Source organism: Chiroxiphia lanceolata, chromosome 6 (assembly GCF_009829145.1).
Source record: "Chiroxiphia lanceolata isolate bChiLan1 chromosome 6, bChiLan1.pri, whole genome shotgun sequence".
NCBI lineage: Eukaryota > Metazoa > Chordata > Aves > Passeriformes > Pipridae > Chiroxiphia > Chiroxiphia lanceolata.
In genome coordinates, this window is record NC_045642.1 from 42058603 (window position 1) to 42085005 (window position 26403).

At 41.4% G+C, this 26403-nt stretch overlaps 1 protein-coding gene across 2 annotated transcripts in view; it reads left to right on the top strand.

Moving 5' to 3' along the window:
• The first annotated feature begins 478 nt into the window (after positions 1-478).
• Positions 479-26403, top strand: part of ESRRB (estrogen related receptor beta) — a 130333-nt gene continuing 104408 nt past the window's right edge. Inside the window, exon 1 of one of the 2 annotated variants that reach the window (XM_032690645.1) lies at positions 479-601. In XM_032690645.1, the coding sequence (XP_032546536.1) occupies positions 600-601 (2 nt within the window). In that variant the 5' untranslated portion in view covers positions 479-599. The remainder of the gene's footprint in view (positions 602-26403) is intronic. The other variant, XM_032690646.1, reaches the window with a different exon arrangement.

Consider the following 26403-nt stretch of genomic DNA (forward strand, 5'->3'; position numbering starts at 1 on the left):
ATTCTGCAGCAGAAATACAAGCATGCCTGGACCAACCCCCAGAACTCATCTCTGAACTCCTCTCTCATTGTGTCAGAATTCCCAACATTGTTTTTAAAATGGCATTTATTTTTGTTAAATTGCAAAAGACTTGGATGCAGTCTGCTAGCTGTGCTTTCCCTCTCCTTTATGCACTGAATTTTGTTCATTTGCTTTACATGCCTCAAGTTGCTGTAATGCTGCTGGGAAAGTAATTGCCTTGCACTTTCTCTTTCTGATGCCCACGGGTGACTGTGGGGGACTCCTCCCTGGGCACAGTGCAGAGTTAAAAGCCCAGCTTTTGCTGCCTTGCTTAAGACCTGGTTATTTCTTTTCTTTTTTTTCCTTTCTATCTTTTTTTTTTTTTTTGTCAGCTGCCTGTTATATCAATCACAGAGCTGGGATCTATTTATAGGTTGGGACTCAGAGTACTGTGTCCTAGTCACAAAGAGAGGCAGAGACGCAGAGGGGACTGTCGGCTGGTGCAGGCAGAACCAAAAGATATTTAATCAGCAATTAGAAACACCTGAGGGCAAGGGAAATTCTACTCCAGCCTCGAGCCTCATCTCTCAGCCCGCAGCATGTAAGTAGTGAACTTCTACCTTTTATTGCATTTTTGGGCTTGTTTTTTGGTTTGCGGTTGTTTTTTTTTTTTTTTGGATCCAAATGTTGCTCTGCACCAACTCTTTTATCTGGTCTAAAAATTATGGCAGCATCTTGATATAGTTAAAGGTAATAATTCTTTTTCTATTTTCACACTGTCAGAGGAAGGTCAGTGCGACCCACAAGGAGAGGAGTTAGTTCAGAACTTTGTAGAAATCAGGCAGTTTCACTATTTGAGTGTGGCTTTTTCCTCTGGACATAAGCAAATGAAAGTTTGAGTGGAACAGTTTTGTTTTGGGAATAGAAACGGTCAGGTTTGCTGGCATTCCAAAAAGGTCAATGTATAACATAACTCTGCTTAAGGGCTTACCAAGGACAGGTGCTATTTATCCCATGCTGGTAAAGGCAAACCTGGAAACTTCAGCAGTCCTGTCTTAAAAGAATCAAGAGACACCCTTTCCTCTGTTAGAAACCACCCCCCCCCCCCCGCTTCATATCAAATCTTCTCTTATCAGGGAGATGAAATGAAATTTTGCTTTTACTGAAGGCATTTATCATTGAGCAGTTGATGTTTCTTTAATTTTAAAAGTCCCAAAGCAACTGAAGTCTCTTCAATGACAAAAGAGGGGTGCAAGTCTTTGCAAAGTCGGCACAGTGACAATCAAAGGAGGAACTTACTCTCTCATTGTCAATGAGGTGTTTGCTTTAAAGCAGCCGAGATGCAAAATGTTTGCACAATGATATATTTTTAGAGTTTTTTTGTTAACATAAATATGAAGAGAGGGAGAACAATAACTAGTCAGCAATTGGGTTTTTTAGTAGCTTTTAGTATAATATTTTTGTCAAAATAAAAGAGGTTTTTCTTGTTTCATATTTTTGTCTCAGATGCTTGTGTTACATCTTTTTACAAAATTTAGGGGGTTTATTTATTTTTAAGTATAGAAAAATGACCTTGATTTCCTGTATTACGTCTACCCTCAAACCCATCAATATTACAATTTTTAATTTCGGTATGTTAAGTTTTTAGTATAAATTTCTAATTAAATATATGTTCTAAAAAATTCCTCCACTGCCAATTTACCATTTTTGAAAGTAACAACAAATAAAATGAAGCTAAACTTAAAATAATTTGGAGGAACAAGTGTCTAATAAAAACAGGATAAGAAAACCAGAGCTGTCTCACAGTTAAAATATCAAGTCCTGAGAAAAACGTGATAGATGAATTACTTGGACTGACTGTAGAAAGGTGACAAATAGGCTTGTTCTTTAGTCCTTTATTTTGCATTTCTTTGATGTACATTTTATAATACTCAAAGCATTTAGGTTAAGTTCTAGGAACAAAAAATACTGACCACAAATTAATGCTTTCTAAGTTTTTAGCCATTGATATGAATACTGTATCATTCAGCTAAAATTCCTATATAAGGAAAGCAATGTGGATAAACAAGATAAATTAACATACCCAATTAACATACCCAAATAATGCTCTAAAAGATCATTACAACACACCGCTTGCTATGAAGCTTCCCTCCCCCAGATAAAACAAAACTGTGAGACTGATCATTCTCATCACATGAAACTTCATTTTGATTATTAAGGCTTTTTATGTTACTTAAAAATGAATGTATTTAAATTATTTAAGTCCCTTTTTTGTTTGTTTTACCATGATATTAAATTTATTTTTCTCTGTGATAATGCAATGTTATTGTGTAATAAAGGGAGAGCAGATTTTTCTGAGAGGCATTAAAGGAATAAAATTGCTGACTTTGTAACTAACAAACAATCTATCATATAGCTAGTCTGAGGTCCCCCTAAAAATTGAAAACCAAGAGACATCACTGAAAAAATATATTTTCTTCTCTAGACACAAAGAAATATCAGCATGACTATGCTTGGTAACTACTGCAAAAAAACTCCTTCACTTACCATACATTTTTGCAGAAATCTGATCATTCCCAAAGAAGTCCTCCAATTATAAGGCTATAAAGGATTCAGTCTTAAGAATTTATTTGGATAATTCAATAGTTGCGTCCGCATAATTGCTGGACTTCATCCTTCCCTTTCAACTGCGTGTGGGTCTTTTGCCCTGACATATCTTTTTATTATTGCATTGGAAAAAAAAATAACCAAGCACTTACTGTCCTGTGGCATGCCAATCAATGGTTTATAGGACCACTTATTTGGAGGAAGGGAGTTACCTGTGTTTAGAAGTAAGACTGATGCATTATGTGGTAGAAAGTGTTTGTTATTTAGTTTCTGCTTCTCTAATGATACACATTTTGTGGACTGAACACCCTATCAAACTCCAAACTGACTTACTGTACACATGCTCTTGCATGATTTTTTTTTCGTTCCTTAAAAAAACAAATAACAAACATCTTTTGTTTCATCCTTGTTTTATTTGTTTCATCCTTGTTTTATTTGTTTCTTTGACTGCAAAGTAATGATTGACATTCAGGTTCTCTTTTCCACGCCTCTCCTTTCATTGCTGAGTATGACATCTCTTGGGAATTATAAATAAAACCTGTGCCAAATCTGCTGCACAGGTGTCTAGAGTACAGCATGCTCAGGTGTCTCACTGTAAATCCCTGGGAATATGAAGTAAACACCAGCAGGATAAAAATACTCTTCTTGAAGCAATTCTGTGTTTTGAGAGGCCTTCTGAATAAACCCCCCAAAGCCAGCAGCCAGTTATTAAAGACTATGTAGCTATCTCTCTCTCTTGCCTCTTTTTTGTTGCTTCACCTGTACATCTGTCCATCTATTTCTCATCTCTCTATTTTTACATTTCATTATGCTATGCTTGCTCTCCAGCTCTCTTCTTTTCCTTTCCTGAAGACACATTTCTATCTGGCACAGAAAATAAACTCAGATTGCGGGTAGTTATGTTAATCTAATTCAATCCTCTGTGGGTTAGGAGTGAAATTCTAATAGTGGAGCTGTTGAGGGCTTTTTTGTTAATGGCTTGGGGATTACATTGAGTTAAAGGCTCATTTCCTAATCAAACAGAGAGGGAGAGAGTGACTCCGAATATTTATGAGTCTCCCAGCGAGAGTTAAACATTGAACTCCAAAAGCAGGATTTCAGTGCTGCAGAAAGAGTTAAACCCCCTCAGGGCTGCTGTGGAGAGGGGAGAAAAAAAAAAAAAAGGAAACCAGTTAAGCCATCAGCATTTTCAACTGCTGTATAACTTCAGTTTGAGAGAAAATAATCATCTCACAGAACTAAAATGGAAACCGTAGCAAGATATTTAAAACAAAGTCAAGTGATGCTTCAAAAAGGCTCTTCTTCAGTGAAGCAGGATGCATGCAGTGCATGCAGCAGCCTAATAGAAACTCCAAATAAATACTCTTATAAATGAGAAGGATTGGAGGGTGGTCTGTCTTTTTATTAATAATGCCTGGAAGATACACGATTTAATTTTTTAATGCTTTTTATTTTTGGTTCTGCTTAACTATTGGCTAACCTTTTCTTAAAAAAAAGAAAAAAAAAGAAGTATGGAAAGGTCAGTATCTAAATTGTTTTACTTCTGTTCTGTAAACTGGTATCTTTGAGGCACTTTTTCTGTCCTTCAGTTTAGCTGGAGACTTGCATCAAATAATATAGTTGGAGAACTGGATTCTCTGTGACAGGAATGATTGACCAAATTAATGCTTGATTGCTTTTGTGATGAGTTCATCATACATGCATGGGCAGCTTGAGTAGACCATGCTGTTGCTGAAAACGAGCAGGCCTGCCTGCCTGCAGCAAGCCGAGGACCTCTGTGTTGCTAAGGTCTGGTGTGTTGTAAACTAGCCAGCAGTAGACTTTTTTGCCCTAAGCTGGGACTCAAAAAATCTGTCTGCAGTAGGTGAACTGCACAAAATCAAGACTGTGCTATGATCCTGCCTCTCTTCTGAAGAGAGGTCCTGGAAGGGAATGAGGATAGAAACGTGCTGTCTTCTGACACGTGACCAAGTCATATCTTTGTGTTCCTCAGTTTTCCTGTCTGTAAAATGATGCATGACTGCCATCAAAATAGCTCCAAAATCTACAGAAAAACGACTTTATATAAATCCCAAGTGACTGATTAGTCCATGGGAAAAACTGCAAATCACTGACGTAGGTGCATAGCTTGAAAATAAGAGGGGTTTGTACTGGAAACAGGAATCACACTTCACTTTATTTGTTGTTGTTGTTTGGTTGGGGGGGTTGTTTGGTTGGTTTTGGGGGTTTTTAAATACATTTTTTACAAGCCATCCACAAGATTTTCTGATTTTGACACAACAAGCAGATAGAAGGCTAATGTAATTCTCAGGTAACATTCAATGGTGTTGTCCTATATACTAGGTCTGAATTTAATCTTATTGACTCTTCTGAGATGAAGCTCCAGGTTTATTACTCAAAAGTGGTAAACTCTGGCTAAAAAAGTAAGTTACTGTTTCATTCTGGAGCCATGTGTATCAATGGTCATCCTGTATACACCAAACTTTTTGGTTTTGCTGACATGTATGTAGCACCTTAAGGTAAGAATTGGCACCTTGCCCTAGTTTTAAAATTATTTAAAACTGTGACCTGATGTGAATGCCTGAGGCCCCATTCTCTTTGTGCTCTGTGCCTGGACCTGCTGAGGAGAGGACCATCAGCTAGAGCGTACTTTATTAAATGCATTTGAAATACATAATAATTGTGTTCTTTCCCTCTAATAACTGGCGCCTACAGCAGATCACTTTGAGACAGAAGCTTTCTGTGGCTGAGCTGAAAACTGTATAATATTTTTTTTCTGCCTTCCTTTCCTTCCCATCCCAGTTTTCTTTTTGTTTGCCTCAGCCTTTTCCTCTCCTGCACTATTCTGCTGTGGCCATGACCTAGCAGTTTGTACTTAGATCTCCCCTGTTGACCTTTCAGGCAAAATACACTTCCTTCACCACTTTTTGTTCTTTCCAGTGCTATGCTGAATCCTATGAATGACCTGCTGCTGTTTACCCTAAAGGTACCAGCATTTCAGTGCAGCTTTGCCTTGCATATATACAGTTTATGAAGAACTGGTGAACTGAAAACTGATCTTCAGCTTTCCCACAAGCTACATAGAAAGCTATTGTGTTCTTGCATGTCACAAGTACTCAAAAATATAGTAGTGTAGGAATTTCAGGAAAGGAAATACTGCAGCTCTAAACTTTTAAAATACACAGTGTAGTTGACATGAAATCTTCAAAGTAATGACAGTTTTCAAGTCTCAACACTCTTGAAAGTCTCCAGAAAAAGGGCTGCATCTTTAGGGGAAATTACCTTTTCTAATGGGATAAATCCTGCAACTAAATCTTGCTGTGTAGATACTAGAAAGCATATGTCCAGCATGTATGACAGGAAAGCATAAATGGCTGATTTTATTCATTAAGGAGTTGCTGCCCTTTCCTTTCCCTCAACCATGTGAGATGTGAATGATCCTGCTCACAAGAGTTTCACACTGCTCTCAGAATGGATTCTCTTTCTCTTCATAATTGTGCTTGCTGGATCAGCAGGAAATATATTCCACAGGTTCTCGTTTCCCCAGCCTCCTGTGATCACCTGTTTGTAGTAGGCCTGAGCCAATGACTGGTAGCTGTGTAGTAAAATATAAGCATTTAATCGACATCCCTCTAAAGCTCACAGGACCTGGAGTGTGACTTTCTGGGTGAGGAGAGAGGGTATATCTACCACCAGGCTTGCCAGACAGCTTTCTTTTTTTTTTTTTCTTTGTTATTCATCCTCAGGCCTTTCTTTTCCCATGGGCCTCCTGGACTTCTTATAATTGCAGTTACTCTCATTGGCAGCTTTTTCTACTGCTTCCCTTTAAACAAGAAGTTCTTCCCTGTTGCATCATATACCCATGGTCTAGCGTGAGGGATTTCAACATTTCTCTGTTGGTGATGTGAACTAATGTAGATTGGTGAAGAGCTCCCGTGAATAGGATTTCCTCAGTCATATTTGAACCCACAGTCTCTATCACTGAGAGTATGGCAGCCCTGAATTTATAACCATTGGCAAATACTGTCTTTGCATGGGAGAGGGCAGCAAGGATTTTCTGTGTGAAACATTGGCTAGGAAAGGATTACTTGCATCAGCATCCTCTCTAATGCTTCACTTAAAAGTCATTCTAGGAGCCTATCCCACATCCCACTACTTTTTAGGTGGAAACTTCTTTGTATAGGTTAAATGTGTTCATGGCCAATCTTTACACCAAGTTGTTTGTGTCACTGTTGTTCTTTAATTATAGCTCTAACACGGACTCCTTGTTCAGTCTGAGTCCCTTCCTGATGAGATGTGTTTTGCCCATTTTAAATGGAATTTCTGCTTGCATTGTTCTCCATGGCCTATAGAGAACTGCACGACCACTGTGGAACTCTTCATCTTACTGCAGGCTCTGAATACAGTCACGCTTTGCCTCTGGTAGCCCCTATTCCCTTTTTTACATTGCAAATAATCACACGATCCTTCCATTCATTCTTCCTGAGCTTTCTCCCCACCCCTCTTACCCTCTTTCTGCTACATAGGATTAAACTTCAGTTTTGTGGTACCTAATTAGGTTGTACTCTTGTGACTCTCTGTAATGACTGTTCATGCCATCTACTGCCTATGCAGCCCCTTCTGTGAGTGTCAGCTGGTACTCTGGGACTGTCTTATACTCCCTGCACAGAGAAGTAGTGGGGGATACAGAGCTACGGTTTCTGTGGGACCCTCTGTCCTGTACTAAGAAATCAGATGTGAGGATGCCTCCAAGTGCTCCAAGAGCAGTATATATAGACATGTTATTGCTGTGCTGAAGTACTGGGTCGGCAATATTGTGTTCACCTGGATACATTACTTCTAGCTCTGTAATCTCTCCTGTCACGTGGGCTTGTGGAATGTGTGTTTAAGGAGGACAGAATTAATGGGGCTGCTGCTGTGTTTGTGAAGGGTTAAATGATGGGGATGAGAGCCACAGCTTCTCATGGGGAATAAGGACTAGCCAGAAGAATTGATTGTCTTGGCTTATTGATCCTTCAGGAAACAGCACAGAAGTGATAATGCTGTCCCTGCCACTTTGAGGCACTTTGTACCAGCAACATCCTCTGTTTGTCTAGGATAGTGCAAAGGAAGAGCTGTTCTGTTGCTAACTCATTCCAGAAAAACTCCATGCTAGACGTGTTAAGTTTACCACTGGTCTGTCTGCTCCCAGAGAAAGGTGGATGAGCAGAGATAACGTTGTTATTTTATAGTGCATAATGGAGATTGGCTGCAAATGGTAGTTTGTGAGTTGCTATACTGAGTTTTTGCTGGCAGCGTCTTGGTCTGTAGTATTCTATGACGTCTCAGGCTATCATGTCACAGGATATCCATCTCTCCCATCATTTCCCTCCCTTCATCTTTCTGGGCCAATTGACAGTGACCCCTCGGTTGGTCTTGCTTGTAAGTCGAAACAGGGTGGTTGAGTGCTTTTGGTCCTGTGATCCCAATGCTGATCGGTAGCGGATGATAAAATATTCCACCTCCTTTGCACTGAAGCGCCAAACCTGCCCTGAGAAGTCAGGTATGTATTTCTGGCCTCAGGGTGGCAGCAGGAGAAACACCCACCTACTGGAAGAGCTGCTGGAGGAGACCAGTGCTTTTTGTCTGCTCAGCTACATCACCCGTATAGATGCATGAAGCATACTCAAAAGCACAGCAATGCAGAATGTCAGCCCTGAAGATCTGGTGGGTGCTTCTGCAACTGTGGGCCTACAAGAGGCAGAGGCCCTGACTGTTTCTGGCTCTCAGTTGTCCTTGTAGCACGATGGGCTGGAGGAAGCCCTCTCACACTATTGGCCCTGAGGCACCAGCTGCAAGCAGGTGATGAACTGGGCTTGGCTTACACCATTAGCTAGACCACCACTGATAACTGCAAGATTTGGACTCTCACTTGTAGGTGCTCCCTAACTCTTTTTCTCTCTGCTTTGTATTTGAACATGCTTTATGTCATTTCTCTTTCTGGATGTGTTGTTGTGTTTTGTGGAATCTCAGGCAGGTCTCTGCAGCTTCCCATAGCCAGGTCAGTAGGCCAAGAAAGCTTGGGACCATTTGGAGGGTATTGCAAAATCGCGCACAAAGCCAGGAGGGCCAAAAGGCTATTGTGAAATGCTTTTTTATTAAGACAGGGCAGCTTATATAGAGATATGCAAATAATATACAGAGCCATTTAATTACCCTACATATCATTTCTATACTTCATCCTCTTTGATGTTGCCAACAAATTCATTGCCACAGTCGATATTTGACTTTACATCTCCACCATGTGAAAGGAAATGATGAGAAAAATTGCAGTATTGTTTTAAGAGAAGAAAAGTGCCTAGACCACAAGGTTTCAGGGAACAACCAAAAACTAATGCCAACTATCTTCCTTTTTTTTTTTCCCGAAAAATAAGGGAGTGATATGAATGCATACTAGAATGTATAATTATGTTTATTTTGGGACTTGATCAGTGGTTGAACATTCGAGGCTCACAATACTGAATTTAATATAGTATGCAAGATTGTATATTATGTAATGTGAAATTATCATTTGCTACTTAATAAATCTCATGCTGTGACTGTTCTACTTCTTCTTAACTAGTTCTCAGACTATGGTTATGGGTTGTACTGGCAGCTTTGGCTTTTGCTTCTATTTTGCTCTTCTTGTTTGTACCATGACACATTCCCTGTTGCTGGGGCTGCTGCGTTTAGCCATGAGACAGCTTCTGCCTGAAAGAGCTTCCAATGTGATTCAAGACAAGAGACTACCAGGGGGTAGGGTCAGGCACGAAGTCTGTGGCTAGAAGAAAGATGAGGGTAGCCGAGATAGGAATGAGTGGTAATGTACTGCTGAAAATGTGGCTTCTTTGGAGTACGGGTGGCTTTATTTGATGCTTATTCAACTAGAAGATACCAAAAAGAGCATAGGTCTTTATTTTCCTGTGTAAAACCTGCCTAATTCTTTGCTTTACAAAATTAGCACCTCCACTTCCTTAGCTAGGAAGAGAGCTCTGCTACGTTTTCGATATCTTTATATTTGCATGTGTGTTTTCCTTATTTTTTCAATACTGCAGTTATCTTTTTAAAAATGCTTTATATAAAACAAATTAAGTATCATTTCACATAAAATTAATCTGGGATTTTTTCTGTATCATTCAGTGGCAAAGTTATGAATGGATTCAAAAAGATACCCTCAAAAAGGAATTTATGGGACATGTGGACTCCTCAGCAGCAAGTACAGTTTGTAGTTTAGAGTGCTGTCTAAGCCACAGGATGCCAAGATACTGATTGTGAGGTCTGCAAAGGTGCAGTACGGTGAAGAGCAAGGAAAACATTACATCACTAGGTGACATCTTAACTTCACCTGGCATAGCTGTCCCCATAACTTTTCTTGCAATTGGATCCAGGGTTGTCACTCTTTGCAGTTCGTTGTTTACATGATACTCTGTTACAAACATGTAGTATCTGTATTTTGGGGTACCCAATCTTGCTTATCCTGAATTCTTTTTTGCTGTTGTCGGTAGTGTTTCTAAAGCTGTGAAAGTCCCTAGGATATATAAGCTATGCCACCTTGAAAGTAGCTGTGAAGACAACATGGCAGCCATGGAGCAAGACTGAGCTAAGCAGAAATGATGCTTCCTGAATTTACTCTTTCTGAACAGTACTATGTTCCTTCCCACTGACGGAGAGGTTCTTGTGGTAGAATTTTCAGGGCAGAAATTAGGCCCAAAGGGAATGAGGCAATGGGTTAGAGAATACTTTCATGTATTTATGTTGAAGACCCCTTAATGCAGCAGCCATGAGTTTGTTTCACTGTATAGCATGATTTGCTTCTTCAATGCATAGCTCTGCAGAAGATTTGGTCACCAGATGGGTTTTGGTTTGGTGGTGTGTTGAGGCAGAGGAGCATTGCATTACTGTAGCATTAGCTTTTGAAGGTTTCTTGAAGTAAATGGTCACTACATTAGAACACCCAGCAAGGCCTTTGCCATGCTGGTACTTGTTCCTTTAAAAGTTTGACACTGGCTTCTGGCTTCAGCTGTCCCACGTGCGAGCGAGAGTCCCACGTGCGAGCGAGAGTCCCACGTGCGAGCGAGAGTCCCACGTGCGAGCGAGAGTCCCACGTGCGAGCGAGAGTCCCACGTGCGAGCGAGAGTCCCACGTGCGAGCGAGAGTCCCACGTGCGAGCAATACCTTCCTTCCACAGTGCAGCATCTGGGAACACCTTCCCATGTTTTACCTGACAAAGGAGCATTTGGACAAGCATGAGATATTTTGCTTTTTAGATAAGAGTCCAATGTGAGAAACAGGAAGGACCACAAATATTTCTGCACTCGGTGGTTATATGGTGCAGCCTGCTTCTTGTGGCCCATGAGCCCAGAGTCCTGAAGAAGTGCCCTGTTACCTGTTGAATACTGTAGCTTAGTGTTTTGACTTTTTTTTCCCCCCCCCAGGATTTCATGGGCATTCCTCAATACAACCATCTGTAAACTTTTAATTGTAAACCTGTGTAAACGTGGAAGCTCATATACTCTCATGTAGCTTGCTGCTTAATGTATGTCTTCAGTAAAACATGAATGCCTTGGGGCTTCTGAGCACATTTACTTTCATGGCCCAGAATTCACCTCTGTGGTGAGAGGACAGCTTTGCATTACTTTTTGGGAACTAGAAGAAGCCAGGCAAGGAGTAGCAGTGTTTCTTATCTTGCTACAAATGTAGATTGTAATCTTTTGCATATGTCAGTACTTTGCATTGGTAGGTACTGACATACATGGGAATCAACCCAAAATCTTTTACACTGAAGTCTTGATAAGCCCTCTGACCTGAAAAACTCATGACAGGCCCAGAGTGTCAGGGAACCATGCTAGCTTTAGCTCTCCATCCCAGCCAGAAATATTCACAATATCCTTTTTTGTTTTGAGACTATCAGTAATGTGGGGGAATTATGTGACTATGAAGACTGATTTGATATTGTACAAACATCTTTTTTACCATTTTCTATTTAAAAGCGGAGCCAAGCAGGAATTTCTGCTGCTGGTTTCCCATTCATCTGGGAACTGCTGCAACTTCAGTAAAGGCACGCTTCTGTGGAGAGAGGACTCAAGCTGCTAATTTGACTGTCGGAGTTTATTTCTGGAATGCAGCAGTGTTTCACCAACAGAGCAGCTGTCTTGGAAACACTTACCACATGGGGTCATTTTCTTCTCTGTGTGTAATCGGCAAAGCCACCCCAGTTAATCTGAATCCTTTTAAGTCTCCTAAACTAGACCATAGGGAGTGCAGAGAGGTCTACAGGACTCTAACCTCCTTCACTTCCTTCTTCTGTCATTAGGGAAGAAAAATAGTCCCATGCTTAAATATCCCTTAAAGGGGAAACCTATAATCTCTTCTGAGCATGGCAAACTGTTTCTAACAGTAACATACTACTGATTTGGGGGGAGATGTTGGTCCTCCATTTTCTGTGGATATTTCATGACAGTAGCTACACATCTGCTAGGTTTACCAGCTATTCCAGGTTGTGGAATCAAAGCAGTCAGAGGTGGGAAAAGCTTCTTGGGTTATTGCATTCTTTTTCTTCTGTTTGATTTGCTTTGCTTGCAGAGCCTTCTTCTATCCTTGTTCACTTCTGGGATTCCTTCTGCTATAAGAGAAATTTTCCCGTTTATTGAGTTTAAATGATTTCTTAATTTCTTTTCCTTTTTTTCTCCCTAGTTCTTCCTCATGTTGCCCAGTTCCTTCCTCACTGTTTACACCCTTCAATACTTTTTGTATGTAAGTCCTGTCTCTAAAACCTACTTGCCTCCAGTAGGCTCTATGGGTTTTTTTTTCCCCCTGCTATAACCTTATGTCAGTTTCTTGAACTGCTGTATAATCTTTATTGTGGTTCTACTGAGAATGTTTTACTCTTTGAGTTTAGTGACTCCTTTCTTTGTTTTAAACCTGTCTTCTAGGCCAAGGTCCAAGGCCAGTCACAGGTAGCAATTCTTTGTGGGTAGGGGGACATTCTCTCTCAAGTCTGGACAAGGCCTTTTTCAAGAGGCTGCCACCTGGCAAGTCTTGCACCTGTGATCTGGGCCAGTCTTGCTGCAGCTCTCATATGTGCATTGCTGGAGCTTTGTAGGGGAAGCCTGCATCTACCAGGATTCAGGGACTGCTTCAGTAAGGTACTTGAAACTGAGAACACAAATTACTTTGATCGTTGCTGTCTTCTCTTTCCCCAGGCTGTACTACTGTAGCTTTTCAAATGATTAAGTATGGCTTGGACTTCCTAAAAATTAACAATGTCATCAAGAATTTTGCCCCTACAATCAGTTGTTTCAGAAAGTGATTTCAAAAGACACCTCAGCGAATTCAGCTAGAATATTTAATAATTTAATTTCAGAGTAAAGAAAATTCTAAAAAATATTCAGTGGATGTGCAATTTCTTTTTCTAAGTTCTTTGCCTTTCCAGATGAGTGATGAGGTGAACATAATTTGTCCTGCACCATCCTTATGGAAAGGTAGAATCCAGAAGGATGAAAAGAATGGTGTGATCCCTTTAGAGAAAAGGCAATATAGCTTTTCCCTGCTAAGAGCCAAGGGGCAGTAAGTTGTAGTAGGAAGGTGAGGCTGATTGAGACATGTCACAGGAGGACAGGTGATCACTTTTTAAAAACAGCCTACTATGATGCAGATCAGAGAGGGGTTGGAGAACACCAGTGTGTGTCTTTGAGAAGCCTTCAGCAGGCAATAAAGTAGTAAATTCTCATGTAATGGAGAAGAACAGAAAAATATTTCCTCCAATGCTACGGAGTCTGTTTTGATGGAACACGGCTATGTTCACTTGAAATTAAATGATGGATTTGTGTTATCTGTTAAAACTAGAGTGGTGTTTGGTTAGCCAGAATATGTGAGAAACTGGAAGAACAGGGATTTTCCTCTCTCTTTTATGAGCATGTTACATCAGAGTTCTCAGTTTGACTTCAGGCTTCCAGTGCACCCATACTAAAAATGAATACTGTAGTAAAGGCAAACCTGGATAGTGAGGCGAACACATTGGGATTGACTGACTGACAAACAGCTCTCCATTCATTTTGTAATCATGATGTAATGAGTTTATAGTATTTGTTCTCATTGTTAACTTGCTCTATGAAGCTTGAATAAAATTTCAGAACAATAAAGGAAATCCTTAAAAAATTAAATCTCATTTTCATCACCTCTAACCAACCCAAAGATTACTGAATTCAAGACATGGACAGATTTAAATGGCCACTTTTCCTCTTTATGATTTGTGCACTGCACAGCACTTGCCATTAGCCTTTACACATTCTTTGTATATGCTTTATATTTCCTGGTAGATAAAGCATATGTCCTCTGGGGAAAGTGGGTAGTTTTTCATAGCAAGGTTAATATAATGTATAAGAAACTGCCTTATAAAAACCATGTATGACTCCTCTTAATTAAAGCTTATTGGGATGCAACAAGTATTGGATAGTAGATACAACACAAATATGTCTTAGTGAACGTTTCAGCAGACCAAAGCAGATGCTGTCTTTGCACACACTTGTCTTGTTTTCTACAACTCTTAAAGAACCACAAGGAATCTAAACAGATTTTAAGGCACACCCATACTATTCATGCTCTAGGCCTAACTGCATTAAAATCTAAAATCCACCTAGTAACTCCTGCACTTGTGTAGGCAGCTTCTCAACACTGATTTAGAGACATCATGATAGAATATCCAGCATGCCTCATGACAAGTGGTCCCGATGGCCAGTTCCTGCTGTTTAAAAATGTCTTTTTTGCTACGTGAAATTTGTCTAGTTTTGGATACCAAGAATAGTCTTCTCTTACACCCTTTTAAAGCTAGATTAAAGAACTTTCCACTATTAATTTTTCCCCCACTTACAATTAGATCAGGTCACCTCTTAGCCTATTCTTGGAATTAAATTTATTATGCTTCTTAGATCTCTCACTGGATAGGTTTTGTTTCAGGCAGGTATTAGTTTGACAGCACCATGTTTTTCAGTTAAAAACTTCCATCTTTCAATCTCATTCTGCCTCAATCTTGTCACCATTTATCTACAGAAATGGGGACACTTTTTCAAAGAAAAATACTGCAGATATGAATGTTATTAAGAAATCCTTTGACAGTGCTAATGGTTTCACAACTTTCACAACTACTCTGATGTGGGGGTAATATACCATGTACAGGTATTTGTGTACAGGTGGACTTACAGTAATCCTGCATGTGGTCAGTTTGCATTAAGCTAACCTTTTGGCATTTTTAACCCATTTTACCCTCAATCTGAGCTGTACAAACACATGTTAACACAAGGGAGGAGGCAGGACAAATGTGGCTCAGATGAGGACAGTGGGATCTCTGCTTTCTGCAACAGAGGTGGACTAAAGAGACTATGTAGAGAGGTTTCATTTTTTCTACAATCCAATTTGTAAAAGTTAAACTCCTAAAGGAACCAAAGAGGCATGAACAATATAGTTTTTATGCTCTTTGAATGTAACACATATATATTATTTGTGTCAAATTAAAGGAAATCTACATTTCTGCAGAGGGCAGGAAGAGATGAGATTCTTTTACTGGTAATTTAAAACACAAAATCTTACTCTAAAATATGCCAAAGAAAGAAACTCAATACACTCTAAAAGCCTTTGGGCTTTACCCATACTGTATGTGGTTGTGTTGCTCCAGGAAGAATTTGGAGAAGAAATCCTGATTTGTGTGCTTTTTATTTTTATATTTTTATATTTTTCCCACATTGCACAGGAATGGATGTTAAGAACACAGTTACTTAAGGAAGTTGAACTCTGAAAGAAAGTGAGTTTCACATGAGAACAGAACTAATAGCCTGTTGCTGAGGGCATGATAGAGTCAATCTGAAAGGAAATGGGCTTTCTTCTGTCCTTCAGGATTTTAGAACATTTGATTATTTCTTCTGACATCTCCCCCTGACCTGCCTGCTATAATGCCATGAGAAGGCCACTTCCTTTCATCCCCCTTTGCTAGGATATTAAGGCTAGTCAAAATTAATAGATGTAGTAATGAAGCCCATTCATCAGTTTCAAATGCAGGTGGCCTGTACATCCATAATTTTACCATGAGTTTTATTCCTTTTCTGTGAAATTAGGATTTGATTATCAAGAAAGCAATTGTAAGTGCTTTACCAAAGAAGTCCAGAACCAGTTGTTAGGTATATTGAATTGCTTGTACATTCAGTATAGCTGGATCTCTACAAAGAAAATACTTGGATTATGAAATCAAGGCAAAGGGGCTTCATGCATGAGAATTACAACTGCTACAGTGAAATACACCCTTCTTTGTACTTTGTCTGAATGTGATTGTTTCTGCAATGGGCAATCTAACACTTATGGAAATAGCTTCTCTGCTGGTGTAAACCAGTACAGCTGCAGTGAAACCAAACAAGCTCTGCCACTGTACACCACATTACAACTTGGCCCTTGGTGTCACTAGGTAGATATTTCCTTGCTTTTAAGTGGTCAGGTTTTATATGTGCAGTAAGTAACTACAGGGTTGTCAGCAACCTAAAACAATCCTGAGCATGCTTTTAGCAGAGGGTTTTACTTTCCGACTGTACCTAGACAAGGGGAAATACTCCCCTCAGGTAAGTGGAACACAGGTGAGAGCTGAATGAGTGAGTATTGGGGGAATGGTAGTGATGGTCAAGACAATCTGAGTTGGCAGTGTAGCATGACAGGCCAAGGGAATAAAGTGGGCAGGCTGCAAATGTTGCCCTTTGTATGAGACTTGACTGTGTTGTATGCAGGCAGGACACCAGGAAGCAATGAGGTAGTGTTCTTGCTTGGTGCTGTTCTGGTGAGATATTCAGCTCTGGGCACTAGCAGCAAAAAATGCAGAGGAAACTTGGAAGGTAGTAAGAGAAGAACAACAAAAATGATAACAGAGCTGGAGGGATTGTTTTTATGAGGGAAGATCAAAAGAACTAAATATGTGAAGCTTTGTTAAGCAATGACTAAGAAGGGAACGTGAAAACTACCTACGACTGTTTGAAAGACATAAACACTAGAGGTGAGCAAACAGTAGGCAGAAATAGTCTGTGAATTTGAAAGTCATTTTCACTTCATCTGTGTTTCTGCCCTTTAGTGATCACTTTCTGTTAAGACTGGTGCTTTTCTGAAAATATTTTCAGAAAATTTTCACTTATATATTGAAGTGCTTCAGTATCTGCAAGGAAATTCTGAAATGTAAATTCAAGCTTCAAATTTGAAATTTGCTTTAGCTTACATAAGTCACCTAGTGTATAGTACATTGTACTAATCAACAGTATGGAAATTTTCTGCATGGCAAGTCAAATATGTGCTTGAAAACAGTATTTTCAGTTTTAACATGGCATTGTGTGCTTCCCTGATGGAATTAGTTAACCAAGTAATGCAGCCTGGGTTCCAACTGCTTTCTATAAGCTTTGCACAACAAGGTGGGACATTTGCTTTTGTTGACAGACATACATTTTATAAATGGTAAGATTTGCGTGCTGAACTCTTGGGGAAGGTAATTTTTCTTTGACAAGAGTTAAAAGTGACTAGAGCCCAAAACCAAAGCATGCTATGTATATAAGGGCTGTTAGTGCAATTTTATGAAGTTGTCCAGATGCGCTCATGCACTGCAAGGAAGATCCTTTCTAATTTTTTGGTGCAAAATTTGTCACCAGAGAAAGGTGAATTTAGCTCCTGTGACCCTCCATGGACAGTTAGAGCAATTGAATTAAGAAGAAATTTCTCAGAATTAAGAAGAAATACTCAGGATGAGTATAAGAAAATATTGTGTTAATCGTAAAATTTTCTCCTCCTGGAGCTCCACATATCATTTAAAGCTCTTGGGAAAAGCAGTGGAAGTGGTTGCTGGGCAAGCCTCAGGTGAACTGACTAGTTTGGTAAGTCATTTTCAACTTCGGTGATTTTTGAATTCAGGCATTAAAATACTATGTTAATACTCATCAACAGGCTATTCTAAGTATCTTTCCCTGTTAATGCAGCGTTGATGTGTGCTGCCCAGTGAATAACAAGAAATGTATGGTCAGCTGCGTAGATACCCACAGTTGTTTCCAGAGGCATTTTCTTAAAGAGTGTATGTATGCACAAATGCGGCAATCCATATTGTACACAGAAACTACAGGCTTTGACCTATGCAAACACACACCAAATTATTGCTTTCTATAAACAAATTAGCATGCTTTAAAAGGTGAAAAACTCTATAAAATTGTGTGCCCTGTTGTTTATGGTGTGAGTGGAGGATGCACTGCATTACAGGGGGGTTCACATTTCTCTCTTCTCCCCCCCTCTCTAAATGGACGTGTGCTCCGTCCATTTCACCATTGTTCCTGCCAGCCCGATCCCAGCAGGGGTTCCCTAATTAGCAATCTCTTCATTTCCAATCAAAGCACAAAGCGGCCCCAAAAGCCTCTCTTTATGAGGGAGCTGAGCGGTGGCTGGGGACATGGAGTAGGATAATTGCCTTCGCCACTGGCAGCAGTAAGCAGCCTGGCTAATTCATTATTGTAATAACTTTGCTTGTCCTTGGGGAGGGGGGGGTGAGGGTGAGGAGGACTGAGCCTGGCGGTGCTAGCTGAGGACAGGGGGAAGGGGGAATCCAGCCAGAACTGAGGTAGAAGATGGGGACAACTGAGAAGAAAGAAGAAACTGTACAAGCTTTTTCTGTCTGTCCCCCCAAATCATTTGGGGATTATGTCAGTTTGTGGCATGGTAGCCAACACTCCCTGAGCATGACTGCTACGAGCACCTGTCTGCTCTGCCCTTGGCATGTTCGCAGAGAGGGCAGTCTGGTAAGGTTTGTAACTTGGCCCCAGGAATGCTGGGGAAGCTGAGGCTTAGTGGATTAAGAAAACTCAGGGGTTGCCTGTCAGTCCAGTAGGAAAAGCTGACACTCAAGCATCGGGAGAAGGTTGAACAACCAAGGTACCCACAGTTTGTGGCTTTCAGTGATGCTCAAGAAGTCACCTGTCCTTGTGTGGAAATTGCATGTTATATAGCTTCGAAGGAGCCAGGAGCTGACAAATGCTGTAGCAGAGCCTTTTTCTTATCTATTGTCTCTTTAAAATACCCTTAATCACTTGCCTGTCCTCATGTGGGCTGCAGATTTGAGTTTGCTGGAGCTCTGTTGGGTTTCAGTAGCCATCAAGGCTCTACCCTTGTGAACAGACTGCTAAGATGCCAGGTGGTAGCTACTTCCTTTTACTTGAACGGAAATATTTGTGGTGTGGTACAGTAAGTTTATTAGATTTTGAAAAGTGTATATATTTTAAGTAGGTAAGACCAGTCATATAATTCCAGACCCCCTGGTTCTTCTTTTATTTCTCTGTGTTTATCTCAAATTGGTGTGGCAGGGGTTTGTCTACTCCAGCTGATGGGACAGCTTCTCTTCTGAATTCCTTTGAATTGTTATTGCTGTGTACATTCTTTGAGCCCATCACTTTGAGATGGTCATCATTCATGTTTCTGCACTGAGATGGCTGGAAATGTAGCTATGCGTTTTACTCTCAGATTTTTTCCACTGAAAATCATTATTTCCGACATAAAATAAAAGAAACAGTGACATCAAAATGCAAGTGCCAAACATGCAAATGTTTGGCAGGAGCAGTTTAACATTAAATGATGCCCTTGTATTAGTGAACACTTCATTCTGGAGCTATTTGTATTGTATTAGTGTTATGGAGAGGCAGACAGAGCAAGTCCTCAGCCTGATGGGCATTTCAGTGATTCATAACTGATCCTTTGGTTCTCAAGCAGTTAAGCCACCTAAGATGCAAAATATTTACTGGGAGCAGATCTTTGGAGGTAGTTGAATAAGGCAACAGAGAATTAATAAACTTTTGGAGCAGAATTTATAGTTGGCACTGTCCAGATTCTTGTGATCAATGATGTTTTCCCAGCTGCCTTATGATAGTTGCTTGTCTAGCGGGTTTCTCCACCTCTCAACTAGACATTGAACCTCTTGGACACTGTGCTGCCTACAGCAAAAGGAATATCAACTCAGTGAGTTGACAAGCAAGAACAAACTTCCTCTGTTTGGTACCAATGTGAATAAGCAGTACACAGAGGTGATGCTTAAGTCCCAAGAAAAAATATGCCTTTTCATTTTTATTTTCCCATGATCAGTGCTATAGTCCTGATTGTGTTGTGCTTCTTGCTGTCTAATGTAAACACCATGCAGTGAGGAAGGTTCAAACAGGCCAGTAAGTGCACACAATGACAATGGGGGATTTCAATCACTTGTTGTGTGTCCTGTGTAATTTCTTTACTTCTAGATTCTTTTTGTCAAAGGATCACTCTAGCAGTGATGGGGGATTTGCACATCTCTCACAGCTTACCCAGTTAATAAGTTGCAGCAGTAACAGCATATTGATGTGAGCTTGTGTAGGTAACTCTGTACTAGAAAATAAAGTATCCCCATTTGTGCATTTGTGGGATTCTCTCTCGTGTGGTATGTCCTACCCTTGATTTGCATTTATCCCTCCAAGCCAAAGGTTAGAGTACTTTAACTGTGTGGAGAGTGTGGTGACCAAGAGTTAGAGCCACAAGCGGCTAGACTCTTGGAATGAATTGCTTTCTTTCCTTATGTTTCCAACTGCTTAGGACTGAGTATAATCTTGAATCACATTTCTGATGGCTTAGGAGGCTATGGATCTGAAGAGATTTTAAACTGAGGAAAGGCAGTTCAAAGGGCTGAAAGACATCTAATATGCAGCACACTGGCATAAGTTTGATGGGATGTCAGGATATGGACAAGGCTTGATGAACTGGAGTAACAATAGGCAGTTTAGTCTTGACTTCACTTTTAGTCTGAGACCCTAAATTGTTGCATTGTTAACAATTGCTTGTGGAGAGGTAAGAAATTGTAGCAATGGGCATGAGAAGGAATATTAATGATCCAATTTCCAGCTGGGTTCCACTCCAAGGCCTCGGTGGGTGATGTGCATTTTTAATCATAACAAACCAAACTGAGAAGGAGCTGTTTTCAGCAAGGCAGACCTGCGTGTGGAGCCACAGTGAGTGACACTATCTCAGACCTCTGCCCACTGCTCTAGGGAAGGCACAAGGCTGCTCTGCTTGAGTGCTACCACAAACTAGCTTGGACTGTGGCAGTAAAAGCTAGATCACCACTAGAAATGGATGCAGGTAGGGAGTGCAGTAACTGTCTCGAATAGCCTAAAGCTCTTGAGCAGAAGAAATCACTGAATTAAGTTGGAACATCGGATCAAAACTGGTCCTGACTCAAAAAGGGCAAAAATATAATTTCTAGATGCTAGAAAGCATTTTGCTATAGCCATGCTGAATTTTCTGCTAGCTACTTTTGCAGTCTTGATGGTTTCTGTGATAGGGTCTTCTTGTTTGTGTTTCTGGAAAGTGATTTGGCTGACTTTCGAAGGCATGCAGTCTGGCTGAGTGATGTACCAAACAGCAAGACTCCTTTCAATCTTAGAGACATAGAATTTGGGAGAACCCTGGAGATTTTCTTTCCCTCTGAGGTGCTTTTCATTCTGAACTTTCAGCCACAGAGAGCTTTGATGTACTACTTTGGGAGCCCATCATCACATGGTTCAAGTAGCCAGTAGGAGTTACTGCTGAAGGACATGAAGGCCTCCTTACCTGGGCATAAGTATTCTATGATCATTTAACAGTGGGACATGCAGCTCTGTGTTTGATACACATTTGAGAATGTGCCAGCTGTGTACCCTAACCTAGCTGCTAAGTTTCAAGAACCATGTCACAGGACAGCTCCCTCTTTACTTGTCCTTAATGTTTATCTTTGTTTTGGTACTATGTAGCTGCTTTCTCTGTAGGGTTAAATGGCTAGTAGCCACTTACACCAGTGTCTTAGTCCCACAGTGGTCTAGTGTCTGTGAGAATATGGTGCAGAAGCACAGCTTTTTTGCGGTAGAGGTGTCCGATACATCCCAGTGGCAGAAGCAGCAGCAGCCTGGCTGTCTCAATACAGGATTTCCAGTGCACGCTAAGCAGGACAGTCGTTCCATCTAGCAGTAGGCAGGGGTGCCACACTCTCTCACTATAGTGCAGGAGCTACAGGAAGATGAAATAGTTGTCTCACATCCCCTCAAGTATATGTTAAGGCCAGAAGAAAAAACTGACTTTCCTGTTAGAGTTTTCAGCAGCCATTCAGTTGCTTCTCTATATGTTAGTGCTAACCCAAACCAGGGAAAAGGGCTGAAGTGCTGCATGCTTGGACTTTGTAGCATCATGATTTGTGTATCTGGCAGAGGAAAGGTGTCTGGTGCTTGATATCCCAGTACTCCTGCTTATTATTTTCAAGTAAACAAGATGGGGAATCTGGAAGAGATATGGGAAAACTCCTGTCTTGCTTTTTATGCCATTAAACTGGGAGCTAGCATTCTCTGGGATGATCTGTGCTGATTTAGCCATCTGTATTGTTCAGGCAAGGGTTAGAGGATCACTACAGAAAGATGGGACACTTTCTTTCAGAGAAGGAGTTTCTGAAAGAACACCAGCAAAATCAGAGCCAGCCAGGCCACTAGTGTCTGTTGCAGTGCCCGGGGAAATGCTAACAGCTTAAAGACTTGTGTTGTGCTCAGGAATAAAAGTTATATGATTCGTGCAAGAGGAAGGGAATTCACTGAAGTGGTTGAGGAGGAGTGGGAAGTGGATGGCAGGACTTGCCTTTTACCATCCACAGTAGATGCTGCCTCTGGCATAAGTGCCATGCTCGGAGGACAGTGAGGGGGTTTATTCGTGTTGAGGTCATGCAGCAAGTCAGGCCCTGAGAAAGGCACCTTTCCACTTGGCAAAGCTGCCTTGTTGCTGCTGCTTGACACCTGAGCAGCCAATACGCCCCTCCACAAAAGGCTTGAAATGTTGAAAACTGCAATTTTGTCAGGCTCTGGTCCCCTCCTGGTGGGGGGAAGGGGCTGCCAAATGGAAATAGCTTGCTGTGATTTTAAAAATGCTTTTTTGGGGAAGATGGATACCATTTGCTGAGATAGATGTTTGTTGCCCAGGCAAAACTCCCAGTGTATTTGCAGAAGCTCTGCAAGGTCTCTGTGTGTGCGGTAGGTATGCATGTGTGCGTGTACATGCTTGTGTATGCCTTTATTTCCATGCTCCGGCTGCCTGCCTCTGATTTAAGGGCAGGTTTTATTCCCTAGCTGCCTCAGGGCTCCTCTTTTCTGATTGCATTAAAGTCTCCGTAATTCTCCCCTCATTAATGATTGGCATATTTTTACCTCTCACTAAAGGAGCTTGGAGGCAACTCCCGTGGGGCCCTGCTCGCCGAATGAAACAATTTCATCCTGCTCCAGAAACGCACTAAAAAGGGTTTGTCAGGATCTTATCACTAGTTAGGGAAAGCTAATCAAATTACTTCTATTTATTAGCTGCTGCAGCAATGTGTCATTCTATCAAGTACAGGTAGTGGGACAGACAGGGATTGCACGGAGAGCTCTATGCATCTAGCGCTGCTGCCTTGTTCTGCACAAAAGCATCTCTTGTCAAGGGAGGCCGGGGGCCAAGAGAGGCTGTGAACTTCCCAGCGACACTGCTTCTGTCATCATTGCCATGAGGACCTCCCATCTGCTGCCATTCTTCACTCGTCTTTTCCAGAGGACTCTCCAAAGACCCTTCCCAGTAGCATTCCTGAGCTTTTACCATTGGGTCTACTGCTTCTGTATTTGGTTGATCACTTCCTGCTGTTGCTGATTGTATTTTGCTACAGACTATTTGTTTTGAGATGGTTTGATTTTTTTGGCAAGTTTATCTCAGTATTAAACCAACCCAGGAAAGATTTGGGCATGGGGCGACAAAGGGAAGACTGGGGAGGGATTATGGCAATTTGGGAAATAATAACTATCAATATTATTTTACTTCGTGAAGCTTTAATGAAATATATTTTTTTTTCAAGCTGTTTTTTTCCCCCCAGTCCACGTGGTCTGGAAAAGTAATTACAATTGAAGGAGTGGGAAAGAAAACAACTGCATCTATTGAATAAACTAGGTCCCAAGGACCTAGATGGGACTCTGAAAAGAGCACCAACTTATTGCTGGACTGTTGCTGATTGCATGAGTAGTAGTGGTTTGTGAAGCAAGAGGTGTGAACTCAGATAGATAAAAGCTCACTTTTTTTATTGATTTCACATGTGGAACATGTAGGCCCTTCATGCACATACACTGTGCACTTGTATTTGCAACTGTGTACACTCTTGCTCCTGCATACAATCTTAATTCCCAGGGTGACTGTACCTCCTGTGGGCTTACTGAAAAGGGACATGGAGGCAGGTGCCTGACATGCACTTCTAAACTTTAGAAAGTATAGATCTACTTCCATCTTTTTACTATTTCTTTCATCTTGAAACTAAGAGCAAGGAAATCTCTGGTGTTTTAGATAAACGTGAATTTGACAGTGAAAATAGGCTTGTTTCCAGGTAAAGCTGGTTTCACATTAGAAAAAAAACTCACAAGAATAAAACTGTGCAGTGGATGTATTTGCATGAAGTGAAGTGTGACTAAATATGGTTATGGTGATTCCCAATGACGATATTGGTGTGCACTTCATGAAAAAACCTTTGCTGTTTCATTTTGTGCATACCAACAATTTCACCTTAGCACAAAATCCTGGTACAGCAGTGAAAACACACCCTTCTCATGAATAAGTGTATATGTAAACATAAAGAGTGTGCACATTGTGTGTGGTGTTTGTTTCATTGAGGGAAGGTTTGTGCTGGTTCCCAGGTTTCTGCAGTTGTATGTACACAAATGCACACTCTGTGTTTGCACAGAAATGATGGAGTGGTTAGAGGTTTGACTGTTTCAGCACTATGACCAATGATATCTGGAGCCTGGATTGGTGGAGGGCGGGCAAGTGCCCCAGCTATTATAACTGTATGGATTCACTATATGGTGGGAGTGGCTGCCAAGCTCCAGGGGCCCTGGAAGCAGCAGTTTAGCAGGATTAGTAGGGTAGTCCAGCCCCATCAGTCCCATGCAGCGAGCCACGCTCCAGCATCCTCATTATCCACACAGTTCAAAAGGCAGTCCTGAACGGACCATCAAGTCCCACAAAAGGCTCCATCGATTGGTCTGTTGAAGCGTTTCCTGGGGTCCTTTATATGTCTCTGCCTTGTTGTCAGTAATGAAGAGGCCGAGCGCAGAGAGAGTCAGCAGACTCCCAGCTGCTGGGATTTCTTCATCTTCTCATCAGGATTTTAATTAGACACGTCCGAGAGGGCAGCACCGTGTGAGGGCAGGCGGGAGCTTTATCAAGCAGGCCACTTCTTTAATTACTGTTTACTGACAGATAACAAGGGAGGGTAGCAGAGATTGTTGTAGGGGGAAGCAGGGTAAGGACAGCAGTCTCAGAGTGTGTACTCAGCAAGGAAGGCCTTTGCTTTCCAGCAGAAATTGTTCCACTCTGCCCATCCTTACATGCTGTTTGCCTGTTGCCAGACTAAGAAAGGTTCCTCTTGCCCCTTTCCTGGGGGCAGCAGATAGATCTGAAAGGTGTTAAGGGGTAAGGGCCAGAGACACAACGAATGGAAAGTATAGGTTTGCTTAGAGAAAAATGAGAAATTTGTCTTCTCTAAGCTACCAGGATCCTTGGCTGAGCTGTCCTGTGTCGTCTTAGCCCTGGGCTGCCCTCTGGGTTTTCTGACACTGCACAGTAGGAAGCAAAATTATTTTCTTCTCCTTCTGTCTGGAACTGTCAGCCCTCCTCCCTCCCACTACTACCATTACTGTTTTGCCTGAAAGAAACCTTCTTCTATCTTTCTATGTGTCCTCAGCTTTGGTGGTATGACAGCATTCTGCTCTGTGGCTGCTGCTGTTGCAGACTTCATCCCTGCTGTCTTGTGGGCCAACTCTGCATCTGGTGTGAATAATATCTTCAGCCAGTCTTCTTCTATCTGCCCCCAGAATCCACATATTCCTCCAACCTTTTGTATCGTTCCCCTTAAGGTATTTTTTGGTCACCATTTGTATCCCAGCTGCTGAGTCCTGCTGGATCATAGCCCTGTTTTTAGTTTTGTGGAGCTTCATCCTGACTGTTTTGTGTTATCACAGGAGAATGGTGGTCACAGCCCTCCTCCCCCAAAACAAGAGGCTGAGCCAGACTGATCTACCACTGGTGTGGTAGATCTCTGCTCCCTGGTTTAGCCAGCCCTTTGGGATATAGGAATGCCTGCAGTGGAGTGCAGCAATTGGTGTTCACATAAACAGTCCTTTGGTGAACTAAGCTCAGCAGCATGCTACTCTCCAGAAATTTGATTGGAAGTTCATGTCACAGTCTTGACTGCATTCGTATCTACTGTAAGGTAGTCTGATGCTTCCAAAATACTGTTGCCATCCCAGAATGGAAGACAGTATGTGCCAGAGCTTGGTTTCCATTGTTGCCAACAGACTCCCACTGCTCTGAGCAGCACAAGATCTGGAGGATGCACTTGGGATCAGCAAGGACTTGGTAATTGGACTGTTGTTCTTTCATTTTGCTACGCAGTAGCGAGCAGATTATAGAGCCCACACATTATAGATTTCCTGTCATCCCTCATGAATCAAGCTCCACCGTCTTATTTACTGTCAGCCAAGGCCTGTGAATAACATCACCAATGGACACACTCTCAAGCAGTTGTGCAAACACACAGTACAGAGCAGTTGCTTGTGCCTTTGGGCTGTTAGTTCACCTTCCCCCCTCACAACACCTATGGTAGTAAAGGGCCCTCTGTTTCCCATCTGCAGAGAATGGCTCCTGGCTTCCCTGGGAGCTCACATTTTGTAACACTGGAGG